The sequence below is a fragment of the Trichechus manatus genome, unplaced genomic scaffold (genome assembly GCF_000243295.1).
Source record: "Trichechus manatus latirostris isolate Lorelei unplaced genomic scaffold, TriManLat1.0 scaffold00127, whole genome shotgun sequence".
In the NCBI taxonomy this organism is placed as follows: Eukaryota; Metazoa; Chordata; class Mammalia; order Sirenia; family Trichechidae; genus Trichechus; species Trichechus manatus.
The window spans coordinates 7,844,152-7,864,344 of NW_004444063.1; the positions used below are offsets into that span (position 1 = coordinate 7,844,152).

Below are 20,193 nucleotides of genomic sequence, written 5' to 3' on the forward strand. Positions count from 1 at the left end.
AAGTTAGAGGGTTGACATGTTGTGGGGTTGTTAACCAATGTCATAAAACAATATGTGTACTACTGTTTCATGAGAAACTATTTGTTCTGTAAGCCTTCACGTGAAGTACAATAAAAAAAAAAACAACTTTTAAGCCACTTACCCTTACTCATTGCCGTTGAATCGATTCCGACTCATTAAGCCACTAGCTTTAATAAAATGAACACATGAATTATTAATTTTTACTGTTTGTAAGAAATAACCCAAGAAGCTGGACTATATGCAGAAGAATGCAGCATAAGGATTAGAGTAAGATTCATTAACAACCTATGATATGCAGATTACACAACCTTGCTTGCCAAAAATGAAGATGAAATGACGTACTTACCGAGGAAAATCAAAGATTATAGCCTTCAGTATGGATTACACCTCAATATAAAGAAACCAAAAATCATCACAACTGGACCAATAAGCAACATCATGATAAATGGAGTTGTCAAGGATTTCATTCTACTTGGATCAACAATCAGTGTCTACGGAGGCAGTAGTCAAGAAATGAAATGACATATTGCATTGGGGAAATCTGCTACAAAAGATCTTCTTGAATTTTTTTTCCCAGAATTCAATTTTATTTATTTAATATTTTATTGAGTTTTTGGTGAAAGTTTACAGCAAATTAGGTTCCCATGTAACAATTTCTATAAATATTGTTCAGTGACATTGGTTACATTTTCCACCTTGGGTCAATATTCTCATCATTTCTGTTCCAGTTGTTCTGCTTCCATTAATCCAGTTTCCCTGTCCCCCCGGACCTTCTCATCTTTGCTTTAGGGAAAGTGTTAACCGTTTGGGCTCATACAGATGATTTTTTTTTTTAAAGGAGCACAGTACTCATGGGTGATATTTTTTTATTTTATGAACCAACCTGTTATTTAGTTGAAAGGTGGCCTCCGGGAATAGTTTCGGTTCGAAATTTAAAGGTATCTCAGGGTGATAGTGTCGGCGCTTCTTCTAGTCTACACGGGTCCAGTTAAGTAGACTTCTTTAAAATTTTAAAATGCGAAGATGTCATTTTAAAGTGTGCCTGACTGAAGCCATGGTCTCTTCAATCACCTCTTATGCATGCGAAAGCTGAACAAGGAGAAAGGAAAATAAAAGAATCGGTGCATTTGATTTTGTAGTGTTAGCAAAGAATACTGAATGTATCATGGGCTGCCAAAAGAATGAACAAATCAGTCTTAGAAGAAATATGATGAGAATGCTCCTTAGAGGTGAGGATGGCAAGACTTCATCTTGCTTATTTTGGACATGACATCAGGAAAGACCAATCCCGAGAAAAGGACATCATGCTTAGTAAAGCAAAGGGTCGTGAAAATGAGGGAAACCCTCAATGAAATGATTGACACAATAGCCATAACAATAGACTCAAATATACTAATAATTATGAAAATGGTACAGGACCAGGCAACGTTTCCTCTCTTATACAAAAGGTTGCCATGAGTCAGAGAAGACTCAAAGGCAATTAACAACAACTGCTCTTAATGATAACTAGTTTGTAAAAAAAGAAATCTAATAAAATATTTACATTAATGTGAATGAAGAATGCAACCAGGGAACTGAGGTTAAAGAAAAAAAAAATCTGCAAACTTTTAAAAAATGCTCAATGATACAGAAACAATATGAAATATATAATAAAATTTAACTATGTCTGCCAATTTTCCTCAAAATATATAATATAAACACTTACTAAAATAGAAGTAAATCAGGGAATTTATACAGTGATTGGGTTGTGACAATTTTCAGCATTCTTTTAGAAGGGCCAATTTCAAACAACTTTAATTTTTATCTAGATATAGTTTCCACATACATAATGAGAAATGTATATAGGAGATGAAAAATTATGTAGTGACTCTTTGACATATATAATCAATTTCTTAGAATATTAATTGATCTTAAAAGTATTAAGAAGCATTAAGGGTAGCTTCTGGTTTATAGTTAAGTAGAAACCCAAAAACCAAACCTGTTGCCGTCAAGTCAATTCTGACTCACAGTGACCCTACAGGATGGAGTAGAACTGCCACGTAGGGTTTCCAAGGCTCTAAGTCTTTACAGAAGCAGACTGCCACATCTTTGTCCTATGGAGAGGCTGGTGGGTTTCAACCATCAACCTTTCGGGTAGCAGCTGAGCCACTGAGCCACCAGGGCTCCTTTACAGTTAAGTATGCTATTTCTTAATACTTTAAATAATTTTTAGATCTTCTAAAATTAAATTATCTTCAAATATGATATTCAGTATCCCATATGGATATACCAATATGTTCTGCCAATAAGCAAAGCTTGTATTGGGGATCTTGCAAAAACTAAAAGCTTTGTGTCATCATCGAGTGGGAGAATTCATCAGTGAATGGGAAAGGACACGCAGTTCACTGGCAAAACAGTGTGCACAGATAAAAGAGAAACAAAAAGATTAAACATGATTTTATAATTCCTAGCATTAGATGACAGAATGCAAAGCTCTTCTGGGATCCTGCTGATCTCATCGGGGATGGGACAGGTGGAAGATGAAAGGTCATTTAAGTTCTCTTGATCAAAATGAAGAGAACGCAGCCATATACTACACGTTCACAACAAAGTCTAGCTGTGGTTTAGATACAGCTAATTCCCAAGGTCATATTATAGCTTGATCAAGGGTCACTATTTCCTAAAAAATTAGAATTTCTTTATTCCATAGGGATTCTAGGTGATTTTGATACTTTTATTCATCTATCAGCAGAAGACCGATAAAAAATGTCTTTATAAAAAGACAGAGATACTCTCTGTCTCTAAAAAGAAATTGTACAAGTATTTGTTGGCTTCAGAAATAATTCTAGTGCTTTAGGAAACAAAGACCACTTTCTGTGAAGAGTTGGCACACACTGTGATTTCTTTGACCAATTCAATGTTTCTGGGACTAAATATCAACTTAATGTAATAACTCCCTTTATACACGAGAGGAAAACCCACCAACTTGTCAAAACACTGCATTCTCAAATAGTTATGGTAAGACCAAAATATTCATCAAGGTCAAAGAGGTGTGAATATGATATACTTAAGTATTTACTTCATTTTATAAAGTTTGATTTTAAATGAAAATGTAATGTCTTCTCATCTAATGTCCATTAGAAATATTTAACTGTATTCTGCTATTGTCACCTGTGTCCTTTTTAACCTGAAATTTATTTATGAAGCTATAGTTTAATTCACTCATTTTCAATATGCCAGTTCAGAAAAAAAAAATCTACATTTCCAGGACCTTTTCCAAAGTTATATATTTTAAAATTAAAAAGTAGAAACACTCGATTTTATCCTAGGAAATTCATTGCTTTTGAGTTGGCGCATCACAATATGGCACATTTTCTATAAGAAGGTCTTTCCTAGGAACCAATTCTGAAAGAGAAACATAAAGAGAGAATGTTTAACATTATTAAAATTAAATGCAAGCATACTCAATTCCCCCTAAAATTTATAATAATAAATGTTATGGATTGAATTGCATCCTTCCAAAAGACATGTTTTAAGTCCTAACACCTGGACCTATGAATGTGACCTTGTTTGGGGATACAGGGTATTCTTTGCAAATCTTATCAGTCAGGGTAGTTCCTAACCTTAATCTCTTCTAAATGGTATCTTACAAAAGGGGAGAACAGATATGGAAACAGTGTCACACACACAGGGGAAGACAGCATGTGAGGATCCATCTATAAGCCAAGGAACGCCAAGAAACACCTGGGGCTACAGAAGCTGAAAGACACAAGGCTGGAGGGAGGGAGAGGGAGGAAGGGAGGGAGGGAGAGAGACAGGGAGGGAGAGGGAGAGAGAGAGGGAAGGAGAGAGAGAGGGAGGGAAGGGGAGAGAGAGAGAGGGAGAGAGGGAGGAAGGGACGGAGGGGGAGAGAGAGGAGAGAGACAAGCATAGCCCTGTTGATGTCTTGAATTCAGACTTCTAGCCTCCAAAACTGTGAGAAAATAAATTTCTGTTCTTTAAAGTCACCCATTTTGTGGTATTATGTCTTAAATATAATTAATTACGTGAACAGAATTCAGGTAAAACACATTATTGACCATCTGATTACAGATTACAGATAAATAAAACCATCCATTAGAAAACTGGAATGGGGAACACACGACAGTCACTGGTCTACAGCAAATACTAAATCTTGCTGAATAGGAACAGCAAGGACTCCCTAGTTAGCCAGTCTGGAAGCTCCTAATTCTATTTTCTGGGAGACCTAATGACCCTCTCTTGTTCAATGTCCTTCAAGGCCCCTGGTTCTGTCCTCTGGGGGATCTTCCTTGTCCAGAGATGGGGGTATTGGGGAAGATGCCCTTCTCTGGGACTTTTTTGGGGCACTGTAGCTCTCATAGTACACTTCCTGTTGATATGAGTTCGGGAGCCTAGTGATGGCCTTAAAGGTTGAAGACTAATAGCCAGGTCTGAGGTTTCTTTGGCAATACACTTCCCTCAAAAACTTACAAGTCATTTCTACATACAAGTAGCCACAGATGAATACTCTGACGGTTTTTAAGTACAAAGAGTCTCATCCTTTGGTAATGGCCTCTACGTTCTACCCTTCCTCCTAGCGTTAGATTTAACGTCACTTCCTTAAAACAACTAAAAACAAGAGGCTCAAAAAAAAAGAAGAAAAAAAAAGACTCCAGAGAGTAAATATACCCTATATCTGATCTTTGTCTGGCAGATAGATAGAGGTCTGGGGCATTGATCTTATTGCATGTTAGAGCTCAGAAGCCTCCTACTTATACTGACCTTAGTTTTAGAGTAGAGGAGCAATTGGCATTTTCAAGCCAGCAAGATTCTACATTATTGGTCTCTCAGTCAATTTAGACTTCAGGCTGTAGATAGATGAGTGCCTCTCAGTGACACAATACTTCCTTCTATCTTTGCTTTACAGATGGACTAGTTTTATCTGCATTCTTCCTCTTCTTCAATTTGCTGAAAGCAGCAAGAAATATGCAGCACACACTGACATTCTGGTTATTTCCCTTATTGCTGTAGCCTCAGGGGGGGGCACTTGGTCTGTGTCCCAAGAAACAGTAAGAGGCACTGACCTTACGTTTCACCACTGCCTAACAAGGGTTGCCAGCTTGAAGTCTGTAAAGATTAGGTCCGTACTGGAGGAACCCTAGAAAGCATGGCCCCTGGATTCTCTATCAGCCCAGAACTAAAACAATTTCCAAGGCTAACTCTTCAGACAGGGACTGGACTGGACTGTGGGACATAAAGTGATACTCGTGAGGAGTATGCCTTTTAGCTCAAGTAGATACAAGAGACTAAATGGGTAGCTTCTGTCCGGAGGTGAGATGGGAAGGCAGAGAGGGTTAGGAGCTGGTTGAATGGACATGGGGAATCAGGGGTGGAAAGGAGGAGTGTGCTGTCACAGTATGAGGAGAGCAATTAGAGTCACATAACAACGTATGTACAAATTTTTGTATGGGAAAAAATAAAGTTAAAAAAAAAAAAAAGATTAGGTCCACAATAATCATACCCCCTTCTACTTCTGCTGTTCATTCAGCTAACTCGCATTTTAGGTTGTGAAATTTTCAGTACCTCACTTCTGGTAACAAATTTGTTGCTCGTAGTTACAAGTATCATAAGCTCACTCTTGCTGATTAAGTAGAAAAGGCATTTAATAACAACTCTCCATTTTCTAGCCAAGAAGGAGAATTTAAATTCCTCTCTCCTCTATGTGCCAGTACAAATACTGTTAAAATATTAGGAAGAATTCCACATAAAGTAATTTTTAAAACAGAAATTAAAAAATGTTACATTTTAGGGAAAAAGAGACTGATATTTATACCTTAATAGAAAGAATCAGCCATTATTAAGGCTGATTGGTATAACAATATATACTACTAATCGTGAAAAAGAGTCAAAATATTTGATCCTGTTGGAAAATTAAATTATACAGAAAACCAAAAGATAAAGAGAAATGAAAACCAACACTGTTATATCTAACATTTGAAATACAGACATCAAATTTAGTTACCTGACATAACTTACATTTTTATTCATAGAATAAAAATAATATTTAGGTGTAATTTTCTGTATAAAATGTTAGCTACATTAAATAGATGCTCTAAAGGTCATTTTAAGATTAAAGCTAGTGACTATAAATTTTAAATTTAGGATTAACTATGTTTGCTGCCCATATGAAACTAATTCAAATCATTCCTGATAAATTCTCATTACCTAAAAATAACTGCCCTTTATATTACCCTTATATTACCAGATATCAACATTTATTATAAGGTTGTAGTAATGAAGACAGTATGGCAAGGGCAGAAAAACAGATTAATTGGTGAGATTATAAAGGCCAGAAATAGATTCACACAAATATAGTTACTTGATTTCATGACAAAGGTGACCCTGCAGCTCAGTGGGGAAACAGTGGCCTTTTCAGTAAATGATGCTGGATCAACTGGATAATCAACTGGATTATCAACTGGATAATATAAAAAAAAAAATCTTGACCCAGTCTCACAGTATCTTAGTTAATTAGTGCTGCTAAGACAGAAATACCACAGGTGGGTGGCTTTAACAAACATAAGTTTATTTTCTCACAGTTTAGGATGTTAGAAATCCAAATTCAGGGTACCAGCTCTAGAAGAAGGCTTTCTCTTTCTGTTGGCTCTAGGGGAAGGTCCTTGTTCCTTGGTGATCTTCATGTGGCTTGGCATCTACCTTCCCTCATCTCTGCTTGCTTGCTTGTCCTAATCTGTTCTTTTTATATCTAAAAGGTGATTGGCTTAAAACATACCCTACACTGATATAGGCTCTTAACATAACAAAGAAAACCAATTCCCAAATAGGACTGTAACTGCAGGGTTAAGATTTACAACACATATTTCTGGGGGACAAAATTTGATCCATAACACACACAGCATACACAAAAATCAACTCTAGTTGTGCTGAGAAAATCATATCTACTTCTCTGATACCAAATGTGTTGATCAATCCAAATCAGTTTATTATCAATTCTGTTCCCCTCTGTTCCATTTCTGTTCTGACACTAGCTGCATATGTAGTACTCTGACCCTAACCACTCAGAGTTAGGTCAGACCTCACAAGTTAAAAGGGCATAGTCCTCCAGACTGCTAAGTCTGCCCAAGACCTCAGACACTAGTTGCAAGCTTGGAGATCCCCAGGGTCCCCTCACTTCTGATCTGTTGGCTATAAACTCAGGGGTTCCTTCTACCTCCTCAGGATGCCAGCTATAAGTACAAGGGTTCCCAGGGCCCCTTCACTTCTGACTGGCTGGCTCCCGCTATGCCCTTGGATTCGATGATTTGTTAGAATGACTCACAGAATGCACAGCACAGAAAATGCTATACTTAGGATTATAATTTTATTATAGTAAAAATACAGGATACAAATGAAGAGGTGCATAAGGCAAGGTCTGGGAGGGTTCCCAACGTGAAGCTTCCATGTCCTAAAAAAGGATGAGCTATCCTGCCACAGGCATCATTGTCTTTCACCAACCTGGAAGTCCATGGAGCTTCTGTGATCAGAGCTTTTACTGGGGTCTCATTATCTAATTCAAACTCTAGGCCCTCTCCCCTGAGGTCAGTTGATATCATGCCATGTGATGGGTCTTTCTGGCATAGTCACCCAACTTGAGTCATAAACCCTTAGGTGTGGTCTGGAGTCCTCATCAAACACAATTCAATGATTAGGGAAAGTACAAGGTTTTAGAGGTTATTTGTCAGGAACCAAGGACAAAGACTAAATTTTTGGGCAAAGTTAACTTCTTTATCTCAAAAGTGGATACAAAGGACCAAATGTAAAAGATCAAACAATAAAGCTTTTGGAAGAAAGCATAGGAGAATCTCTTCATGACCTTTGCTTGGGATAGGCAAACATTTCTTTAACAGGATTCAAAAGCACTAATCAGAAAGGAAAAAATTGATGAAATGGACTAAATTAAAATAATGACCTCATCAAAAGACACCGTTACCAAAGTGAAAAGGCAAACCATAAGAATAGGAGAAGATTCTTGTAATACATACATGCAACAAAGGACTTGTATTTAGAATATAGAAAGAATTTCTTCAAATCAATAATAAAAAGGCAGACAATCCCTTAGAAAAATGGACAAAAGACATAAACAGGCACTTCATAAAAGAGATATAAAAATGGCCATTAAACAAGTGAAAAGGTACTCAACTTCATTAGTTACCAGAGAAATAAAAATTAAAATCACAAGGCAATATCATTACACATCCACCAGAAAGGCTAAAAGTATTGGTGAGGATGTATAGCAACATTTGGTACTGCTGCTGGAAGTGAAAATTAATATAACTACTTTGGGAAACTGGTTAGTGCTATCTACTAAAGCTGAATAAATGTATACACTTTGACCTAGAAATTTCATTCCTAGGTATATACTCAAGACAAATGCAAAAGGCATGTACAAGAAAAAATAAAAGCATGTACAAGAATGTTCATAACATCCTTATTCACTATAATCCCAAATTGGGAACAAGCCAAAGGAACAACAATAGAATGGATTAACTGTGGCATATTCAAACAGTGGAATACTACATAGCAATGTTACCACAATACAGATGGATCTCCAAAATAAAATGCTGAGGGAAGGAAACTCGGCAAAAAAGTAATCCTGTATGATTCCATTTATATAAAGTTCAAACTCAGGCAAAACTAATCTATGGTGCCAAAAGTCAGGATAGGTTACCCTTGTAGAAAGGGGTGACTAGGAGGGACATGAGTGGGCTTTTGGGATGCTGGTAATGTTATATAGCTTGATGCAGACGTTGGTTACATGGGTACTTCACTTTGTGAAAATTCATTGAGCTGTATAGTTATAAACTGTGCTCATTTCTATTTGTATATTATACTTCAATATTTTTTTTTTTAAAAAAGCCTTTCAAAAATTTTGAATGTTACTTTTTTTTGCTGTCCCCAAAGACACTTTAGAGAATAAAACCAAAATATAATGTGAATTAAGATTTGCCAAAGCCCTACCAGGAGTCTGGATGTACAATGAAGGATCCTCCACTATATTTCCATTTCCTATAATCCCTATTCTTTTGAATTAAAATAACGTTACTTGTAGAGTAAAAGGTAGAGAAACCAGGGCTTTGAACCATTATGGGTTCAAACTCCAGCTGAGAATTTGCATTTCTAACAAGCTCCCAGGTGATGCTAAGCTGCTGCTGGTTAGGGACCATTTCTGAGAACCACTAGTAGAACAGCCAAAAACAAAAACAAAAACAAAAAAAAACACCAAATCCATTGCCGTTGAGTCAATTCTGACTCATAGTGACCCTACAGGACAGAGCAGAACTGTCCCATAGGGTTTCCAAGGAGTGGCTGGTGGATTCAAACGGCTGACCTTTTGGTTAGCAGTCGATGTCTTAACCACTGCGCCACCAGGGCTCCATTAGTAGAGCAGTGGTTCTCAAAATTGATTATACATAAGAATCACCTGAGAATCTTGCTAAACTGTAGATTGTGATTCAATATATCTGGGGTGGAAATACAAATTCTCAGCAGGGGTTAACGAACTGGTTCAAGCCCTGAGAGAAACAGGCTTAGACTAGCTAAGTGATAAATGATACCAGACAAATTAAGAATGTAAAATAAATATGATAAAAATAGTCATATTATTTTTGTAACTATAGTTTTGCAAGGGTAAAGATAAAAAAGGAAAAACAAATTAAAAAATTAAAACCAAAAAATATCTGGTAAAACATTGCCTGGAAAATTCAAGCTATTTTACTACTCAGCATTAAAAGCACTGTGTAACTGTTCAATATTTTAAAAGACATTGCAGTCGGAAACCATTCTTAATTTTACTTACTCAATGTATTGTGCTCTGTGTGAATACCTTGTATAACAGATGTTCTAAGTAACAATTCAACATCAGAACCTATTTTCATTAGCTGTTAAGAAAACCAAACAAATAGAATAGATCCGTCAGGTTTTTACAATGGTTCATATGAATGCACAATGTTTGAAAACTATAGGTTTACTGTAATTTCTTTTTAGGCCATACTGCCTCTGACTTTTTGTAACCATTCCAAGCAGAATAGAGAACTCAGATATTGCATTTAGGTTTACCTTTTATCCATCAATTCCTTATTTTGTACTAAAAAAGATATAGGGTATTTTTTGTTGTAAAGTGTATTTTACGATGTGTTTAAGATGCATAATTTTATAGCACATGCGAAAAACGTGAATTGTAGTTCAATTACGTATGAGACTACATGGGCACACCAGCCCAAAAGCAAAGACGAGACGGCAGGAAGGGACAGGAAAACTGGATGAATGGAACAGGGAACCTGGGGCGGAGAAAGGGAGAGTGTTGACACATCACAGCGTTGGCAAGCAATGTCACAAAGCAATTTGTGTATTGTTTAATGAGAAACTAATTTGCTCTGTAAACTTTCCAAAAATTTGAAAAGCACAATTTAAAAAAAAAAAGATGCATCATTTTTGAGGGGTTTGAATCTTTCATTTCATATAGACTAGGATGTTCTGAACACTGGAAAGAGTATCGGAGTCAGAACACTTGGATAACAACTCTGGCTCTGTCACTAAGTGTATGGCCTTGCGTTAATTACCTACCCTGAGTGTCAGACCTCATCAAATGTAAAATGAAGAACTGGAGTAGAATGGAGACTCTCAAAGCCATGGACCCCATAGCTTTTTGGAGTCCTCAATTTTTAAGAAGGTAAAGAGGTCTTGAGCCAAAAAGTTTGAGAACTGCTGGTCTAGAGGATGTCTAAAATTCCTTTTGGTGCCAAGACTTCATGAATCTTCTATACATGACAATGTCATTGTCTAAAAACTACTAAATACTATATGCAGAGTTGTAGTGTATATAACAAATACTTATCTAATTTCTAGACTGCTTAATGTTAAACTAATAATGCTCTATGAGTGGAATGAATTTGGGAAATTGTAGTTTATTTTCCCAGTTTAGTTGATATAAAGAGATCTCAATTAAAAAAAATTTTTATCATGATTTTAAAATTTCAAAATAATTAACCATATTGTTACTAATCAGTCCACTGAGTAACAAATAGTACAAATTTACTCATATATTTTAACTTCTCCTCAAGTCAATACTTCATTATACTAATTTTAATTCTTGCCATGAATAAAAATGATCTATTCCCTGTTTGCTCTATCATATAGTTAAGGAAAATCTCATTTTGTCTCATTAGCTCAATTACTACAGATATTTACTATTTTTAAAAAACTATTTTTCTTTACTAAATATAAGTGCATTTTTATCAGATTTTTTTTAAACATGTAGAAATTTTATTAAATATGGAAGAATTTCTCTAATTTGTACCTTCCTCCTTATCCAACCAATTCTTGGAATCATAACTATCCCCTGCAAATAACTTTCCATTTTCTTCCTAAGGTCCTTTCCTATCTTTACAGGAAGTTAGATATAGTAACACCGGAGGAAGCTCAAAACAGAGGCAATGTATATGCAGCATGATTTTATACAGGAAAAGAATCATTGTACATTTTTTTCAATGCACAGAATTAGGAGTATTATGGAGCTCACAGACTAAGGTCAGTAAACTGTATTCAACTAGAGCAAGTGACTGAAAATGCAAACACAGAAAACAAAGCAAGAATAGTTCATAAGGTGTTCGTTGATGGTTAACTGCCACTGCCAAGATACAAATGGAAAACAAACAAACAAAAAATCTAATTGCTTATTTGAGCTAAAAAAAATAGAAGGAACTTCTGTAGTTCTGAGTTACTACAACACTCACTCTCCTTAGTGTCAGTCCTTGCCATAGGTGAAGATAGAATTTCTGTGGCTTTCTGGGATAGTTCAGTGGTTCTTGCTTTGACCATGCCTACATCCATGTTCTTTTCACTGGGCAACCTGCTGTCTTTTGGGTGTAGACAGATGACTCTGAGAAGGTGAGCATACCAAACAAGTGAAGGATATTGATAGCTGTGATGGCTTTAACTATCAAGTAATGGTTTTTATTTCATATTTCCCCTCTATTTTCATCATTTCCTCTAGTTGACAAGAAAATTTATGATAGTTTTATTCTATCTGAAAAACTCAATTACTTTACCTCTTCTATTTTCTTAGGAGATGTCTCACTTTTATTACTTTTGAATTCTTCATTTATCTTTATTCTGGCTGCTAGAGAGAGAGAAACATATATACAGTTATTTCATTTTCTAATTAATAATTTTGGTCCCAATAATTTACATGATATTACGTTATTCACTATGAATGACTACTTCTCTATAGGATAGGAAACAGTTTTATCCATGCAAAATGAAGTAGATAAATAAGAAATTTATTGAAGAAGTCTCGGATACATAGGCAGATATATATGCTGAACAGGCATGGGAGGGTGTATGGGAGTACACTCACGTACATATATAGACTAAGTTGTGGATATTTCTACATACATATTCATATTATGCTGCATGTATAGTCATATATACAATGGAGCACACAGGGAGCAAAGTCAGGGAAACTTCTTAGACATAACCAAACACTTTGCAGGACTGAGTTATTAGGCTTGAGGGCCGAGGACCATTGTCTTGGGACACATCTAGGTCAACCGGCATAACATAGCTATAAAGTCAATGTTCTACATCGTACTTTGGTGAGTAGCGTCTGGGGTCTTAAAAGCCTGTGAGCAGCCATCTAAGATACTCCACTGGTCTCATCCCTTCGGGAGCAAGGGAGAATGAAGAGAACAGGATACAAGGAAAGGATTAGTCCGAAGGACTAATGGACCACAGCTACCAAGGCCTACAACAGACTGAGTCCAGTATAGCTAGATGGTGCCCGGCTACCACCACGGACTGCTCTGACCAGGATCACAACAGAGGGTTCTGGACAGAGCTGGAGAAGGATGTAGAACATAATTCTAACTCACAAAAAAAAGACCAGATTTACTGGCCTAAAGGAGACTGGAGAAACCCCAAGAGTATGGCCCCTGGACACCCTTTTAGCTCAGTGGTGAAGTCATCTCCGAGGTTCACCGTTCAGCCTGGGAGTGGACAGCCCCATAAAACCAAATGGGACTAATGAGGTACAGCAGTCCAGGGACAAGGGCCAGAAGGCAGAAGGGGACAAGGAAGCTGGTGATAGGGAACCCAAGGTTGAGTAAGGATAGTGTTGATGTATTGTGAGGTTGTTAACCACTGTCATAGGGCAACATGTGTACTGTTAAATGAGAAACTACTTTGTTCTGTAAGCCTTCATCTAAAGCGAGAACAGCAGCACAACTGGAAGAGTGCAGTCGATGTCACTAAACTGTGCATGTAGAAATTTTTGAAATGGTGTATCTTTGGCTATGTATATTTTCACCAAAAAAAAAAGCGTCAAGAAGGGAGAGGGTTGACATGTTGTGGGGTTGTTAACCAATGTCATAAAACAGTATGTGTAATACTGTTTCATGAGAAACTATTTGTTCTGTAAGCCTTCATCTGAAGGACAATTAAAAAAAAAAAAAAAAAGCTTATGAGCAGCCAGTTAAGATACAACTATTGGTCTCTTCCCATCTGGAGCAAAGGAGATGAAAAAAAACCAAAGACTCAAGGAAACAATTAGTCCAAAGGACTAATAGCCCACACGAACCACAGCCTCCACTAGCTTGAGACCAGAAGAATCAGATGGTGCCCTGCTACCACTACCAACCACTCTGATCAGATCACAATAGAGGGTCCTGGACAAAGCAGGAGAAAAACATAGAACAAAATTCAGCTTGATAAAAAAGACCAGACTTACTGGTCTGATAGGGACAGGAGAAACCCTTGAGACTATCGCCCTTAGTCACTCTTCTAACTTGGGTTTGAAGCCACTCCCAGGGATCACCTTCCAGCCAAATAATAGACAGGCCTATAAAATACACAGTAACACCTGTGCACAAAGTGCTCCTTAGAACAATCAATTATACTAAGACCAAAAGGGTAACATTTGCCCAAAAACAAAGATGAGATGGCAGGAAGGGGCAGGAAAACTGGACAAAGGAAAACAGGGAACTCAGGGTGGAAATGGAGAGAATGCTGACACATTGTGGGGACTGCAACCAATATCACAGAACATTTTGTGTATAAATTATTGAATGGAAAACTAATTTGCTCTGTAAACTTTCACCTAAAGCAGAATAAAAAAAAGAAGTGTATTGGAGAACTGCAGACAGGCTGGCAAATTTGTAATTAAACCTAGTATCAAACTTTAGTACTTTAGTATTTTTGTTTCCTGCTTTTTACTCCCAACTTGGCTTGTATACCTCTAGCTGTGGGATTCTACAAATCCAATTTAATGCTTTGTTTCTACAAATTTATGGATTCAGATTGAAATGCTTTTTTAAGATGGTAAAACTCAATACATACAAGTTGTTAAACTATACATCAACACAAATAAATTAAAATAAAGATAATAAAGATAATTTTGAGTGCCTTGGCTGACATGTAAATTGAGTGATAAATAAAACTTTTGTTCACATACACTGCTGAGTCTTTGGTGTCATTACAACAGCATAATTTAGTCTAATATGACCGACATACTGCCTCACTGGTTTGGGGTGAGCATTTAATGGAACAATCCATATAAACTTCTTAGCAAAGATGTAATAAATGTTAGCTATTCTTAAAATTATTTCACTTAAAAAAATCTAAAGCAACAAAAATATGCCATGTTGATGGAGAATAGCCAAAAACCCTTTTTCTATGCCTCACACATTTCTGTATGTAAAGTGGTAAGAGTTTGGGCTTTGGAGTCAGGTTGCTTAGGCTAAATTCCTAACTCTATCTCTTACTAAAGTATGAAGTAGGGGCAAATCCCTGCACATTTATCAGTTTTCTCATCTGTAAAAAGGGAATTATAAATAGTAACTACCTCACAGGGTTGTTACCAAAATTAAATGAGGAATTCATGTAAAGTGCGTAGAACATCAGCTATATACTTTAACACTCAAGAAATTGTTTTTGGTGAATTACAAAAACTTGAATTCCTAGGGACAGTGGGGACTCTTAAGGAGGTTTAGAAATGTCTGAGGATTAGAACTGAATATGACCAACACAGAATCTCAGCTTTAGAGCTATAACTTCTACTTAAAACAATGAGGTATTGAATTTGGAATTATTTGGGTTAGAATCTACTTCATAGATGCTGTGATTTCTAGATTGACACAAAGCAGCAACAATATGGTGGTATCTGGTCTTAGGTAGTATGAAAATTTGATTGAAGAAATGAGTTTAATGGCTTGAACATAAGGCAAACAATGGAGAACACTGAAATTCTGCTTTTTTTTTGGCTGATTGTTCATGAAAAGTTAATCTTTTAAAATATCTCTTTAAGTAGATACTCCTCAAAGAAGTATAATATAAACTCGTCTCTATAAAAGGTAACAACCTTAGGGAAAGATAGTGAAGGGCACTTCCCCAAATGCATCTTGACCATACAGGGTCTTTCACGTAGATTAGCAGTTACTAGGCAGGCTAAAAGACCCTTATCAGAGATGCTGAAGGATGAACTTGCCCCAAAGGGGTAAAAAAAGAAATTTACCTTCTAATGCTCTGGTATCATTTTTAAAAACTTGTTGTCTGGTCCTGTGCAACGTTTTAAAGAGCTGTAAAACCTGTTAACAAAATCAGAATTCAGACCTCAAAAAAAGAAAAAATTACATTATATATAACTGTATTGCAAGAATTAAACAGTATTCCTTTTCTGTTTGTTTTCAGAATAGCTGGTGAAAACCAAAACCCCAAAAGCCACATCTTTCTCCCCTGTAGCCGCTGGTGGTTTTGAACTGCTGACCCATTGTTTAGCAGCCGAATGCTTTAACCACTGTGCCACCACGGCTCCAGTGAAAAGCAGCGTTTACCAAAAACAAGTAGTTTGAACACAGACACAGCACAAAGATAGTTTAAAAAGTTAATGATCTCCCTGCCAAAAACTAGCCTGTGCCTGCTAAGGTAACCAACTTCATGAGTTGGTTCTTGTCATTCTCCATATAAAATCTAACACAATATGGTCCACTTTCACTCCCCAAACACTTCTGATTAGAATTGTACTAATTTACATACATATGCATTAAGTTTACACATATGAAAATAAATTTGGGAAGGACTGATATTCTTATGGTATTAAGTTTCAAATCCAGCAGTGGGTGCCAAAAAGGGCCCCTGAGGATGCTTTAGCTACCTCCCCACACAAAATGTCCATCAGTTCCCTACCCTGATCCATTCTTTGGTATGAATAATCAACATTTTCTCACTCTTATGTAAAGACCTTTGAAAACACAGCTTTAAGTCCCACCCCCCTACTTCCAACTAGATTATAGGTTCCACATCCTGTCAAAAACTCTAAAATCACAACTGCCACCCAAGATAAGATACATGTCTTCATTTATTCAGATCTTTTCTGTCCTTTCACAAGACTTTACATGTTTCTTTATACAGGTTCTGTACGTTTCTTTTAAAAATTATTACTAGGTATTTTATAATTCTTACTGCTCTTATGAATCGGTTAATTCCTGTCCTCCCTGCCATTCCCAATGAAATACTGCTGATATAAAGAAAAAGTTATTCTGCCATTATACCAATTATCTTAATTCTAGCAGTTTTCTAGTAGAATATCTTGCATCAGGGGTACAATTATATCATCTGCAAATAAACACTCAGTTTTCTATCATTTTCCATGATATATATTGCTCATCTCATTTTACTATTTTGTTATATTACTTTGATCCTCTAAAGTAAGTAGTAGTTGTTGGTTCTTCATTTAATATGACCGTTGTTAGTTTTTTATAAATAGTTTTTATAATGTTTAAGTAGTTTCTATTTCTATTTCAGAGCTTTAATAAAGACTGGCTGCCAAACTGAAATTTATCAATTGTGTTTTTGGCATGACTTGGTATAATCCAAGGTTTTCTCTCCTTTAATTGATGATATAATAATTTATGTTGAACCACTCTTACGTTTCTCTTAGAGACTAGGTCTACGTTGTCATAATAGTATATTTTGAAACACAGCTGGATTTGATTAATGATTATTTTATTTAAAAGGTCTGTATCTAATTTCATAAGTAAATTTGAGGTACAGGTTTTGTTTTTTTTTTGGTTAAGATCTTTATCAAGCTTTGGTTTATATTAGCTTCATGTAATGAATTGAGCTTTCCATATTGTTCTAGATTGGAAAAGTTTAACTAAGATAGAAATTATGTTAAGGTTAGCTAGAACAGCTATAAAACCAAAGATAGCTCTTAACAGCCAAGAGAAGCACTACTTGAGCAACTTTAACATTTAGAGGTCTTCACTTGTTCTCAAGATCAAACACATACATATACAAACTCATTAACTTATTACATCTTCAGAGAGCCCAGAAAGAAGATGTTTCAGATAATTTAGGTAAGTTTAATTGTGATATCTCAAAAGAGAAATGGACTGCTGAGAATTTATGAATATGCTGAGTCTGTGTAAGAAAACAGAGAGAAAAGAGCCTGGCATTTTGGTAGAAGATAGATTGTGAAGAAGCTTTAGTGATAGGCTGAAGACACTTAAAATTTTTCATATCCAGAAAGGAACTCAATATTGTTCCCCTAAATTGCTCTTCTGCATGTCTTCTTGATTTGTTACAGAGGCCATCTTGCCCATGGTATCTCAAACCAGAAATCTGCAGGTCATCCTTTAAACCTACTTTCTTCTCATGTGCTAACTTTAGGAATGTTTCTCTAACCTTTTTTATATTCTCCATTCTCCCGAACTATTTAAGTTCAGGCCCTCCCCATCTCTTGCTTAGACTACTACAAAGGTTTGTCACTCTGCCATCATTCCCTCCTGTCATGGATTGAATTGTGTCCCCCCAGAATATCTGACAACTTGGCTAGGTCATGATTCCCAGTATTGTATGGTTGTGTCATCTGATGTGATTTCCTTATGTGTTGTAAACTCTGTTACTATGATGAGGTTATACTGATGTGGTCTACAAGATTGGATATTGTCTTAATCCAATCTCCTTTAAGATATAAAAGAGAGAAGTGAGCAGAGACACACGGGAACCTCATACCACCAAGAAAGCAGTGCCAGGAGCAGAGCACGTTCTTTGGACCTGAGGTTCGTGTGCTGAGATGCTCCCAGACCAAGGGAAGACCAATGCATCACAAGGACCCTCCTCCAGATCTGACGGAGAGAAGAAGCATTCCCCTGGAGCTGAAGGCCTGAATTTGGACTTATAGCCTACTGAACTGGGAGAGAATAAACTTCTCTTTGTTAAAGCCATCCACTTATGGTATTTCTGTTAGAGCAGCATTAGACTAAGACATCTCCCTTTCTCGAGTCTGCTCTCTAGAAAGATGTGGTTGTAAATTCACATTTTGAAGAACACCCACAATCCAAACAGACAACAATTACGAATTAAAAAATTTTTTTTAAAGTATTGTAAAAAGAAACCAAAACAGTCCCACATAAGTGGAAAAACATACCTTGCTCATGGATTGGAAGACTCAACATTGTGAAAATGCCAATTCTACCCAAAAGCGATCTACAGATACAATGCAATCCCGATCCAAATTCCACCAACATATTTAATGAGACGGAGAAACAAATCACCAACTTCATATAGAAAGGGAAGAGGCGCTGGATAAGTAAAGCATTAGTGAAGAACAAAGTGGGAGGCCTCACACTACTTAATTTTAGAATCTAATATACTGCCTCAGTAGTCAAAACAGCCTGGTACTTTATAACAACAGATACAGAGACCAATGGAACAGAATTGAGAATCCAGACGTAAATTCATCCACTTATGAGCAGCTGATATTTGACAAAGGCCCAAAGTCCGTTAAATGGGGAAAAGACAGTCTCTTTAACAAATGGTGCTGACATAAACGGATATCCATCAGCAAAAAAATGAAACAAGACCTATACCTCACACTATGCACAAAAACTAACTCGAAATGGATCAAAGACCTAAATATAAAATCTAAACCCACAATGATCATGGATGAAACAATGCTAGGAGCCCTAACACACGGCATAAACTGTTTTGGTTTCTTTTTACAATACTCTAAAAAAATTTTTTTTAAGTCGTAATTGTTGTCTGTTTGGATTGTGGGTGTTCTTCAAAATGTGAATTTACAACCACATCTTTCTAGAGAGCAGACTGGAGAAAGGGAGATGTCTTAGTCTAATGCTGCTCTAACAGAAATACCATAAGCGGATGGCTTTAACAAAGAGAAGTTTATTCTCTCCCAGTTCAGTAGGCTATAAGTCCAAATTCAGGCCTTCAGCTCCAGGGGAATGCTTCTTCTCTCCGTCAGATCTGGAGGAGGGTCCTTGTGATGCATTGGTCTTCCCTTGGTCTGGGAGCATCTCAGCACACGAACCTCAGGTCCAAAGAACGCGCTCTGCTCCTGGCACTGCTTTCTTGGCGGTATAAGGTTCCCGTGTGTCTCTGCTCACTTCTCTCTTTTATATCTTAAAGGAGATTGGATTAAGACAATATCCAATCTTGTAGACCACATCAGTATAACCTCATCATAGTAACAGAGTTTACAACACATAAACCGCAAGTAACAATGCAAAAACACCACAAGAGAAACTAGATAACTGGGAGCTTCTAAAAAGTATTGTAAAAAAAACCCCATAATTGTGATAAAAAAAAATAAGATTAACTTCTCCAGAGACAGAACAAACTCTATCACAGTAAACAGGGCTAAGGTTGCCAACCTGTCAAGCTCTGAGTTCAGAAACAGGAAGAATGTTTCCTCAACTACTCAACTCGCTTAACTACTGTGGTAAAATAGAGGCTAAAAGTGTCCAACGGTAAACAAGGGACCGAACTAAGGGCCCACTGCTTAAAATCTGGGCTGAGAAAGGTCTCCCCTATCTGTGAGAGGAGTTTGAAATGTAACATTAAAATTAGTATGTTTAGAATTCTCACAGAAACGAAGAAATAACATCCATAAACAATAATTACAAAATAAAGGCAAAATAAAATGAGGATTATCATCATCATAATACCTAACATTTACTGAGCACATACTGAGTGTTAGGCATCGTTCTAAGTGCTTTACATATACAAAAAAACCTTAAAAGCAGACACTAAAACAAAAAGAGGAAATATAAAGCAGAAAGCTTAAAAACAAACAAAAAAAAAACGCAGCAAATCACAGTGAACTTCCTCAGAATATGTTAC

At 36.5% G+C, this 20,193-nt stretch overlaps 1 protein-coding gene across 6 annotated transcripts in view; it reads right to left on the reverse strand.

The window, feature by feature from the left end:
- Positions 1 to 668: 668 nt before the first annotated feature.
- Positions 669 to 20,193, reverse strand: part of LYRM7 (LYR motif containing 7) — a 30,868-nt gene continuing 11,343 nt past the window's right edge. For 4 of the 6 annotated variants that reach the window (XM_023739024.1, XM_023739026.1, XM_023739025.1 and 1 more), the window contains 5 exons: positions 15,566 to 15,638; positions 12,108 to 12,178; positions 9,857 to 9,938; positions 3,272 to 3,405; positions 695 to 1,110 (listed from right to left, as the gene is read on the reverse strand). In XM_023739024.1, coding sequence (XP_023594792.1) covers positions 3,335 to 3,405; positions 9,857 to 9,938; positions 12,108 to 12,178; positions 15,566 to 15,638 — 297 coding nt within the window. In that variant the 3' untranslated portion in view covers positions 695 to 1,110; positions 3,272 to 3,334. Of the gene's footprint in view, positions 1,111 to 3,271; positions 3,406 to 9,856; positions 9,939 to 12,107; positions 12,179 to 15,565; positions 15,639 to 20,193 lie in introns of all 6 variants that reach the window. The other 2 variants (XM_023739022.1, XM_023739023.1) reach the window with 2 other exon arrangements.